General features: G+C 41.7%; 1 protein-coding gene across 1 annotated transcript in view; it reads right to left on the reverse strand.

Annotated features, from left to right (window-relative positions):
* Positions 1-12195, reverse strand: part of ephb1 (EPH receptor B1) — a 218997-nt gene that overhangs the window by 49739 nt on the left and 157063 nt on the right. Inside the window, exon 6 of the mRNA XM_080503748.1 lies at positions 1403-1527. Within this exon, the coding sequence (XP_080359874.1) occupies positions 1403-1527 (125 nt within the window). The remainder of the gene's footprint in view (positions 1-1402; positions 1528-12195) is intronic.

Below are 12195 nucleotides of genomic sequence, written 5' to 3' on the forward strand. Positions count from 1 at the left end.
GTGAGCACTGTTATTTTCAAAATAAAACATCCTTCATTCAAAACAGATAGTGAAGCATTAATTCAACATCATGCGTGGAGCAACCAGCCAAGAATAAAAGCCTGTCCACTCAAGAATGCCGTTTCACATAAACAAGTCAAAGACTCACATCTGCGGAAAACGATAATATCATCAGCCCCCCCCCCCCACCCCCCCACACTGCGGTCCGCAATGTCACTTAATAACCACAACAATGGTGGATTACATGCTCCGGTCGAACCGTAGAAGCTAATGATACAAGCAGGTTTAATAAGGCCATGTTGTATTTCTCCAGTACCAGGAGTAGCATGAGTGTACTTCTATATTTCTATGTTTTCTATGTCTTCATCTGCATTTTTTGTGTATTTGTTGAGTCACACCACCCCTAAAGGCCTGGCATATGTACTACATGCCCTTAGGCATCGTGTTGAATTTGTTCGTTTGGGAATGCTGAGGAGAAAAAAGATTGTTTTGGCTGGCGTGGACAGAGTCTAACTCTCCTGAGGACACTGCCTGTGTGAACTGAAATATAACCAGTGCAGCTGTGTCTGGTATGAGCTGATAATAATTCTCACCAATCATGTTTTCACTCATTAATGTTTTGCATTTGTTCTGGGTAACCTGAACCCTTTGCAGGACAATTCATAATATAATTAAACATTTTCAATACTTCAATCATCACACAACAATGTTAAAATATGTATATTGGTGTTGGAGGTCTCTTAAAAAATCTGGAGTTTTAAAGTGGCTGAATTTTGTTTGTTTGTTTGGGCGCTTTGTTCAAACCAGAATCGTCCACAAGGGGGCGCACCCCAATACAGGAGATTTTGATTGTATTGTCATCAACACAGGAGACTTATGCCATACATTGAGCTACTGAATGTTTCACTAATTTGGGACAATACCCATGACAGTTCCTACCCATGACTTCCCTACAAGTTGACAGTTTCTGTGGCCAATCAAACCATGCCGAACATCCCTATCAATCGAAATCCTGCATGGAATCTCGCAAGTGAGAGTTGAGGTATGAAAAAGGGTCAGAACAAGCTCTATGTTTGATTATTTTTCCTAACAAATTTTAAGGATCGATTTAAAGATCATTTCAGAGAGACTGGATATATGAGAATACCTGGTGACGACTCCTTTAAAGCAGAAGAGCCACAAGTCGCTCTTATTTTCATGAATTCTCTGAACCCAAACGAAGCTTCACCGTCTTCACTGTGCAGCACATCTGCTTCATGCGTTTTGTATTTTTTTTGTATTAAAGTGCTTCACACATGACTGGTAGTGTGGAGGAAATAAGAAGGGATGAGGAAGTTCACCATATAAAGGGTTAATTTGCTGGTCTGTGTGCAGTCACATTGAGGAGAAGAAGCAGCTATACCTTCTCGTAGTAGCGCAGCTCGTAGTCCAGGATGATGCCATTGGGCTGGTCCGGCTGAGGCCAGGACAGCGTGAAGCTGTTCATGGTGGAGCTGATTTGGTGCATGATGGGAACAATCGAAGGAGCTGAGGGAAACAGCGAGAAACACAAATTAATACAGTTTGACAAAAATGGGCTATCAGCTTCATTGTTATAGTAGAGGTTTATTCTGGATAATAAAACAGCAGTTATCCTGCAATTAGGTTTTTTTGTGACTACTTTTGACTGAACAGCACAGTAACCGCAAACCATTTATCTGAAAGTTTTTCCCCCACTATTACTTAAGTCACTTAGTGAAAATTTGGATAAGATGTGAAACCCAACTTTGCAAACAATTAATCTGAACCATTTTTCTTACTTGAAGCGTTAAATTGAATATGAGGTGGTGCTTTAACTGCCATATTGATTTTTTTATAGTGCTATAGGAAACCCACTTTATTATCTGCCTGATTTATCAAAAACAGTAATGACAGTTAATGATTGTTGATGGTTTTCAGTGCAGCATCTTCCAGCCATCCATCTTCCATACTTATTCTATCAGAGTTAAGCTTTCAGGAGAAAATATTGCAGCTGAAGTTGAGCAAGAAGCATGGGAACCTCACAGCAGTCAGTCTATTACAGAGGAAACACAGAGAGAAACACTATTACCAATTTAGAGGCACCAATTAGCCTAACGAACAGGACTCTGGGTTAAAGCACCCACAGAAAAGATGCAAACAGCACAAAGACAAGCCTCAGCTGAGAATCAATCTTCTTTCTGTGTCTCCTCAAATGAATTTTTTTATATATAAGATATGCACAATGTTATTTTCTATTTGTGGGTGTTTGTTTGGCTGTAATGTATTTTGACATTATTGACATGATTTACTGAGATGCTGCATGAAGTGTGCTTAATTCCACGCTGACACAAACAGATTGTGCATTTAGTTTGTATGTGTTTTGAGGGTGATTTACCAAGAATAACACCACGTAGACAGGACATTTAAAAGACAGTTCTGCAGCACAAGGCCTGTTCACACAAAAATAATCTGCTTCGAAAAGGCATCAAGTTCACCGTGAAGTGACTGGATGGAGAGTTGAGCAGCCACAAGCGCAAAAATGTGGACATATTTGTGGACAGACTTATGAAACTTACCAGAGCGTTACAGGTAATAAGTCTACAGTGAAAGTTATAAGGAGTCAGCTGAGGAAATGCCTCTCAGCTCAATAACAGCAGCAGTTCGCCTTTTGAAACGTATTGAAGCAGACACGTTTTCAGATGTGTATAATTAGTATTAGTATAAGTGTATCCCTGTAGTTTACACCATATGGTACGCATGCCTTATATCCCATATTCATGAAGGGAAATGCACTAAATGTGCTCCTCAGTGTAGCTTCATTAGTGGAAACGCTTCTGCAATATAATGTGCACATGCAAACCTGCATTTGATCAGGCACTCTGTTTCTACTGTTTACTTTCAATACTTGCAGATGTATAAAAGTCCAGATTCATATATATATATGGTGACTTAACACAAACCGTGCTGTTACATTCACACCCAACCACACGTGCACACACACGTAACAACAACAATTATCTGGCCATCATGACGGTCCGCAGAAGCCAAGATCAGACAGTGAGAGGCTCCCTCATCCGTGCCCAGGTAACCAGCTGAGTAAGGATGATTAGGCTGCTCTCAGCCATATTCTGGCACTGCAAGACCAAATATCAGCAGGCTGAGTGTCAGCTCCAGTTAGCGGGACTCTGGCTACCGAGTCTGGCAGCAATCCGTCAAACATGTGTGTGTATTTAAAGTTGCTGTTGGAGTCACTCATTTTGGTTATTAGGACAAATGATTACCGTATTTTCCGCCCTATAAGGCACCTAAATACCTCAAATTTTCTCAAAAGCTGCCAGTGCGCCTTATAACCCAGTGCGCCTTATATATGCACAATTGTTCTACTTGAGACTACTATTTGACAGCTGAACAACCAGAAGCTTTTATTTTGACAACTCTAACTTCGCAACCGGATCTTCAGAGCGGACGACACTCCACACAACACCTTCATCACTCATGGTTGCACACCAACATTCTAACAAACCAAAATAAACTAGATGAAATAATTACTCCCTAAACTGGGGAACAAAAACACATAAACACAATCAACACAACACCAAGCCCAACAACAACCCACAATAACCTCCAACAACACAAAACATGAATTTGTCAAATTCAACCTGAGCTCCTCAGTGCAGCCAATAGAAACTCCCATAATTCATTGCAGCTGTTTGTGGTGTTTTAAATGCAATTATTGGGGGTTATATTTGGTTTGTGGCGTCGGTAATAATTGTGTTGTGTTGTGTTTTTGTTGCTTAGTTCATGTAGTTTAGTTTATTACTGGTAGTTGTAAGTTGTCAACCAGCAGTGAAGAAGGTTTTGTGTGTAGTCTCCTCCTGGCATAGGCTGCAGGTAGGACTATCAAAATAAAATGCGTGCACCTCTCTGGGTGTTAATATCAGTGGAAAATGTAACATAATGGCTTTAAACTATAAATGTTGCTGACCACTGGTCTATTCCATGCACCTTATAGGGCGGTGTGCCCTATATATGAATGAAGTTGTAAATTATGTCAATCAATGTAGGTGTGCCTTATAGGGCAGAAAATACGGTAGTGTGACCTGCACAGAATAAAAAAATTCAAATTTGAGGACTTTTCAATCAAACACATCAGACATTGACCTTCAATTTTTGAAAAACACATTGTTCTTCTGAAACAAAGTTTGGATACAGCAGTTCCAGTTGGCCAAATATTTAAAAAGACAATCACACAAGTGCATTTAAAAGTGTAGACATGGTTAACTCGGCCTGCTTAAGTTGAAACTGAGCATCAAAGTGTGTGAGAATCCTCCTTCCAATGGAGCACCATTGGGATGTTTTAAAACTGGAGCTCTGAAATGACTGTGATGCAATCACTGAGGGAAGTTTCCAGCACTTTGTTGAATCTATGCCACCAAAACTTCAAGTTAGTTATAAAGGGCTCTCAAGTGGTGGTCACGCGCAGTAGGAAGATAGTGACGTTAATGCTGAGGCCAAATCCTTGCACACCTGCTGCAAGGCCACCGAGAACTGAAAGTGATATGAGGAGACGGGCAGGGTACACTGTGAACATGCCGCTAATTCATAATGACACAATCTAGAATACATTTCCATTGTTTACCAGGGCAGAAAATAGTTTTAGTCTCAGCGAAGCATGCGAAATACCTCATGCATTGTCGTTCCACTAATGTACTGTAATTCCAATTTGAATAAATCTTGCATAATTGGGCTTTTTGTTAATGCAGCCCATAAACATACGTATATACTTGCACAGCACACTAGGTTGTATCGAGTTACTCCCACTCAGGAGGCATCATTAGTTTATAAATGTATGTGAGAAGGAAATTGGAAAATGTATCTCGAACAAGAGGTTAATAATCTAATGTGCCAGTATGTGGTCTTGCATTCAGCAGAAACGCTGGAAAAAGTGTAAAAGCTGATTCTTTGCCCTTTTTGATGTACTTCGATCTTTCCTTCAGTGTCAATAATGCCATTGTGAGCTTAATTACTAAACAGAGCAGGCAGGAGAAAAAAGTATATTTGCAGGAAGCCAATAAAAGTGACACTTCACGGGAACACGCAACCAACAAGTGGATCTGCAGCACAACAAGGCTCCTGAGGTTTTGTCTATTCTATACAGTCATTCCGTCCATTAAAAGAATATTCCCCAGTCGGTATGAAGCAGGACCCTCCTTGTATATAAACAACATTAAATGAAACCCATTGGAATCAAATCAGTGCCGCAGTGAGACGTGTTTTGCAGCACAGTGTTTTCCATCCCTCGGCCCCGGTAATATACCTGAGAGCGCACACACTGCCTGTCAATTAACCCGGACACTTGGTAATTTCCTGCCCATTCCTTCATTTCTTGTCCACTGCACTGTCATTCCTCCATTATCTCCGACTCTCTCTCACTTCAGAGATTGCAGCAGTGGACCATTAACCATAAAAAAACCCTGGTATGTCTGTATCTGCATTAATGTGTCTGTGTTGTTCAGATTTAACTTAAAGTCATGAACAAAGTGGTTGTCCACTGGAAACGCATGCCATCATCACACACATTTCTCATTTAGTAGAACAGAGACTTTGTGTCTGATCCGGTGCAACCTGCCGTCAGATGAAAGCGTCGTTTAATCTGCATGGACGATAAATCTGGCATTAAATAGATTGAGTTGATCTAAATGTGACCCTGATTTTTTTTTCTGATAATATTACCTTGGAAAATCTTCTCCCTGCTGATATCGGACCTGTAAAAACTGAATTTTAGATGCACATATATATGAGAAATCTGATCGACTAACGGGACGCGATGACTATTGCATCTGTGCAGAATAACAGACGCTATCCATTTAGAGCATTTGCGCTCATGAATATGGAATATTGGGTGTGTAGCCAAACACTGCAGGGAGTTTATCTCCTTGATTATTGTAAAACAGGAAAACTGTTATTGTAATGAGAGGCAATTCCTCAGCTGGCTCACCACCTCTTTTATTTATTCATTTATACCATTAAATATCAGATTTTTTGATACAATTTTAGATTTTTAGCTTCGGATCGCTTCTTAGGTCTCTTCTGAATCTCACGTCAAAAAATAATTCTCTATTTAATGAGAGACTTATTGGGCTATATTAGGAACCAAAAGTAGGAAGTCCAATATTTAACTAAGGATGCAGGTTAGTACATGTGGTGTACCTACAGAGAGTGGAGTTCCCCAAAGTGGCATCATGGCCCAGACTTTCCATCTGAGAGGGCATGCAATCTGAAAACCCTTCTGACTGTGTATTTAACTGAAGCCTGCGGGCAGGTCAATCCTTCATGGCTCCATCCCTCTCAGGGCTCAAGTACTGGTTGATACAAGAGTCCAATAATCTATATTTTCTTTTTATTATCCTAACGTTAACTAAAGTGTCCCTATTGCAAACTTCAGCATCGATTACAGTACACTTCCTGTGGAATTAATTTAAGCCCAAAGCTCAAAATTGAAAGGAAATGTGTTCAACAGATATTTGAATCACACACTTTCAATCATCATTGACAAATTGGATTGATCTGTGCAGAGAAATGATGCTGCAGACTGTCAAAGAGTTTTGTTCCAACACTTAAACAAAGTTGTGCTGAGGCAGATTCACTTCTGAGGTTTTCTTGCAAGTTAATTTGGCCAATACATGTATTTCAAATGAGAGGTTTGGAGAAACTAAGAGATGAATATATCAATCTATGATATATGCAAAAACAGTCAGATGTCAAAAAAGATCACAAATTATTAACTCGGCATACAAACTGCTTAACTTTTCACTAAAAACTGAAGCCTTTAATTGGCAACATGAGTACATGCCCCAAAATCATCACAAATGCCTTCAAGGTGCCGAGATGAACTCTAATTTAAAGTTAAAACATGGAACCAGTCATCAAAGCAGCTTGTGAACGTACAAGTGACTTTGATTGAAACGTGTATTCTGCGACTGCTCTGACGTTCGCAGTCTTGGTGTTTGCAGATCATGGATCATTGGAGAGAACCCCCCCCCCCCCATGCCTGCAGGCATAAATCCATCTCCACACAAGCCCGTGCTCTACATTTTGTGCTGATCAGCCTCTTGGCTGTTGGCCTGCTCGCTGCTGAGGCCTCGTCATCGCTCCACCTGGTCTCCACTCACCAGCTCCCTGAATAACTCCTCTGTTGAAAAGGCAGCAAATGGCACCCTCGCTCAACTAAATGATCCTTTTATCGCACTCCTTCATGATTATTCTATTTCTTTCCCAGCTTGACGTACTTTACGCTTGCATCAGTGTTCAGGTCTGTGAAGTCTGAGGAGAAAAGCCTTTGACCTTTTCTCCTGCTGTGTTTGCTTTTTCACTAGTTTTGATTGGGGTTAATATTTCTTGATTGAATGTGAACAAAGGAATGGGGTCTGTTGATTCGGTCGGTGTGAACGGATGGTGTTTGGTGAGCCTCCCCTGGCTCACACCTTGTGCCCCCACCCCCCCCACCCCCTCGCCTCTACACCCCTCACAGAGCGTGAGGCTGAGCTTCACCTCAGTTCACTTCAGCCCCTTTGCTCCTCAAGCTGGTTCACGCTCCACTGACCAGGGCTCGGGCTGCTCGGGCTGCCTTGGCCGCATTATCAATTACCGGCCACAGGCACACTCTGTTCCTGACGGACCCCAGGGGAGGGGCACTCCACACAGAAATTTCTGCAGTTCAAAAAAGAAAAGGCCTGACAAGGAGAGCCCTGGGTCCTGGTCCCAATCCAATCCATGTGTTTAGGAGTACAAAGGAAAAAAAAACAACTCATTTTTACCATTGAAACGTTTATTGGTTGTGCGTCTAAATGTTACCTAGGCTGAGATCTCTCATTCTTTATCAAGAACATCATGATGGAATTTCTCATTAGACCATTTTAAGAAACACAAGTCACTCAGAGCTTTGAATGTTTGAACATCAACACACAGCTCAGCTTAGCATCTTTTTACCGCTCAGTTTGGAATCGTAAAGTTTCCTCCAGACTTTTAACACTCTTATAAGTTCACAGGTAGCCACACTGTGACAACAATCTTAAAATATAACTTTGGGCCATGACATGAAGCTTGCTCTGTGCAGATTCGAAGACACGAAGAAAAGGCAAACTGAATTGCAACCTCTGGGGACTTTCACATTCAGATAGTCCTGGACTCGGTTCACTTGGGGGTGAAATTCAAGCAACACTTTTCTGACCAGATCAAACCACATGGAAAATGTCATGCAATTATATCAGCTGCTGGTTTGGGGCACTATTGGCCAAAACACTGACCAGAGAGTATGTAAAGAAGAAACACAGCTCATTGATCAGTCTCGACAGAAACCGGAAGTCCCTTTCGAACCCTTTAGCCCATAGTGCCTAGGTTAATTAGCTTGTGGCTAATGGGTAGTCACAAATAACTGTGATATATTGTCTTCAGACCAGATATCAATGAGTCTTCCTCACTACTTCTTCCTCTCTACTTCTTCCGCACCACTCCACGTCTGCCCGCAATATATTTTCCAACTTTTTCTTTCTGCTTCTGTGTCTTCTGATTAGCCTGGTTAGCTTTGTTTTTTTACTATCCAAAATGCATTGCAAAGGCATCACGTCCCCTCATCGATGTTTTCAGAGGAACTAGAGATCGCTTGTTAGATCTGGTTTGGAGTCTGAGGGAGCGTTCGCAGACGCCTAAACGAAACAGTCTTTTCCAGAAACTCCCTGAAGAGAACTCTGGTCCGGATCAAACAGAGAAATGTGTTAGAGAAACCAGGAAGAGCGAAGGCCTAGCCAGGCCCGGCCGGAGGACAGCCACCCTCCAACCCCCAGGAGCCCCAATGCCACCCCCCCCCTCACCGCCCCATCCCCTAATCCCAACCCACTCACACACCCACACCAAAGCATACGCATACACACACAGACACACATATATACATACACACGCACATACATTTATTTGGTTGGGAGGGGGTGACCCCCACTCCCCAGGCCGCCAGCCAGGCCCCCACCAGGCCACTCCGGGATCTCATCCTCCACCAATCCAACTGTGATTAGGGAGGGAGAACCACTAAATAAAGTTGAATTTAATTGAATTGAATACAACGATCAGCTCAAAACGGTATTGTTTCACTGCTCATTAGCTTGTCTTGGTCATGGAGGGATTGTGAAGAATGCGTGACGGAGCTTTACAACAAATCAATCTGAATTAGAAAAATAAAAGTGGGTTATGAAATAAAGTTGAAATCTAATGAAAAACAAAGAATCCTATAAAAAAGTCAACAAATTTAAGTTGAGGGGGGCCAGCTGGAGAAACGCCCTGAAAACCCAAACAGCAGCGTTTGTGCTGCAGGCTCAGCCGATTTACAGCCGTAAAAATATTCCTAGTAAATCAAGTTGCATGTTGTCCATGAATCTAACACAACCTCCTCTCAGTTTTTTGTGTTATCTGGGACAAACGTCTGATTTCCATTATTCACGAAAGCAAAGTGTCTGTGTATTATCTATCAGTTGCATTCTGTTATGGATCAACTTACAAAAAATATAATTATTTTGCTCAATAGGTAGTATGTTTCTGAACATTTTTATGACATACGAAACTTTGATAAATCAGGTCCAAAGACTTAAAGACCTCAACAAGATGAAGAAGCAGCTGACACCCCCAAACAGTCAATGCCAGTCCACCATCACTCTCATGATACTGAATAAAGTTTCATTGCATTATTCCCTAAAGGGGAACGACAAACTTTTATTTAACCAGTGTGTGTCTCTGGACAGACTATAACTAATCTTCTCAGAACAAAAGCAGGACAGTGTGGAATAAACAGCTTGTACGTGCGTCCTACTCTCCTTCCAGCAGCCAGTGTGTGAAGAGCCTGCCAGAGACAACGCGTTGAGCCCATATGAGGGTGAAAATCAGCCCAATGAAGGACCGCTGTCCCCTCCAAGAGCGTCCCCCTCCGTCACCATGGGACACTGATGCTGACAGTGATTGGTGACTGTGTCCTGCACTCCTTTCTCCTCCTCCCTCCCTCCCGTCTCCTGCTCCCGTGCTCCACTTTTATCTGGCCCCGCTTGCAGCCCCTGGCTTTTAATGCAGAGCTTGGCTCTCCATTAATCAAAGTCAAAGCATCCTTGTGTCTGACATAGACAGAAAGAGAGAGTGAAAAGAAGAAGAGACAAAGGGAGGCCAAGAGAGAAGAATGAGACAAGGTGATGAAAGGATGAAAAACCTATTTACCTCTGTATGACTAATCGACTGCAGAATATGAATAAGCCAGGACATTGTTCGATATATTTGGACTGTGATTACTTCCTCTAATCATTCATTTAAAGTGAAGGGTGACATTATATCTGGATTACAGTATTTTATAATTGTGGTTTCATAAATTTTAGACAGAAAAATGTGTATAATAACTTACAGAACTGCAGTCATTACCCTTAGGAAGCAAATACCCATACAGTTTCCCAATCAATGTTTGTGATATCTGCTTAAATAAACCATGAGTGGATGGTTTACAATCAATGTATCCAAACTAGGTTCACATCCAGCCGGATCCTACTGATACTTGGTAAAACAGGTCTGACCACAGGACTAACAGGGATACTTACTCACATCGACAGTTAGTTTAGAGCAGTGGTTCTCAATTATTTCCTGTCATGCCCCCCCTAGAGGACAAAAAAATGTTCAGCCCCCCTCCCCCCCCGAATTGTACTACCATTGAGAACCTGATAATATTTATTTATTTATCTGTATAAACCATGTATGAGTTGCTGGCACCAGCATTCTGCATACAATCGCCTGATTATCAAAATAAATTAATAAAATGAGCTGGAGGCCCTTTTTTTATCGTTCAAGCATGAATAAAGACACTAATACTGAAAGTCGCGCCTGCCTCACGCCCCCCCTGACACCCCACCACGCCCCCCCCAGGGGGGCTCGCCCCACCATTTGAGAAGCACTGGTTTAGAGTGACCAGACTATCTGATTTGGATCGAGGAAGCCAAAACAGTGTAAAACCGATGTAGCCTCAGGGAGATCATGTAATCTTCACACAAGGAGGTTCTGACCTTGAATCAAACCTTTGAGCAAAGCTGCTAAACAAAAGAGCTGCACGATCTATTGCAAATTCAATGAAGATAAATATGCATTGACACTGATTTAACAGTGATAAATTAAACATTCCCATGCACTGTGCTTTCATGCTCTGCATGTCAACACATTTGGCCTATCAGATGGAGCCCTGCCTGTGGTGATAGAGATGAAATGTAAATTAGGGGCAAGAGAAAGAGCACTGTTGTTTGGAAGACGAAACCTCAAAGCATACAACATGAAAACATTTGCCATTCTGAAGAAAGCTGAAATATACAATCAGTGTAATTCCTTTCAAATAAAAAAAAACAAACAAAACAAAACAAAAGCTCAATATTATAATCTGTATTTTACCATATAAGCCAATTTTAGTTTTATTAGTTTCACCTTGAAAGAAGAGAGAAAGTTTGATGTCTCTCATCTGAGATTTCTTGGATACAGAGATGGCCGAATTTGCTTCTCATGCAGCACGGATTTCAAATATAAACTCCCTGCTGGAAGTTTCTGCTCTGTTGCTCACACAGAAAAACTGATAGGACAGAGTGTTGCTCTTACAATTGATCAGCTGATCTTGCACCAAAGCTCCATTGAAAGGACAAAACACAACAGCGTAAGCACATCTGCAGCCGCAGGCACAATTTAAGTTGTTGTTTCTGTGTATTGTACTCGAGGCTTGTGTTTGAAAATGCTGCCACACTATTGAACCATGTAGCCTTTTAATAGGGACTCGGTGTCTCAGATGAGAAGAGCAGCCAATAGTCGTGTGCTGTGTCTCTGTCAAAGGCATAGGTTCGGCTCCTGGCCACCTTATTAGCGAGGACTCAGAGGACCAAGCCAGCCATGACTACATGGTAATGGGCCTTTTTCAAACATCTTAAAGGGAGATCAGTTCAGCACCGCGGAGTCCTGTCAAGTAGCCATAGTTTGAATTCTTTTTTTTAAATCACCTTATACATACAGGATTGTGTAACTTCACTCTATGTATCATAAAAAAAAAAACGCATGTTCAAACAGACACGTACGCTCTATGAAGCCATCAGAAGTGACAACGGGGCTCGGCGGCATTGAAGCGCACGCTTTTATTTTTGCCTG

The sequence above is a fragment of the Blennius ocellaris genome (genome assembly GCF_963422515.1).
Source record: "Blennius ocellaris genome assembly, chromosome: 10".
In the NCBI taxonomy this organism is placed as follows: Eukaryota; Metazoa; Chordata; class Actinopteri; order Blenniiformes; family Blenniidae; genus Blennius; species Blennius ocellaris.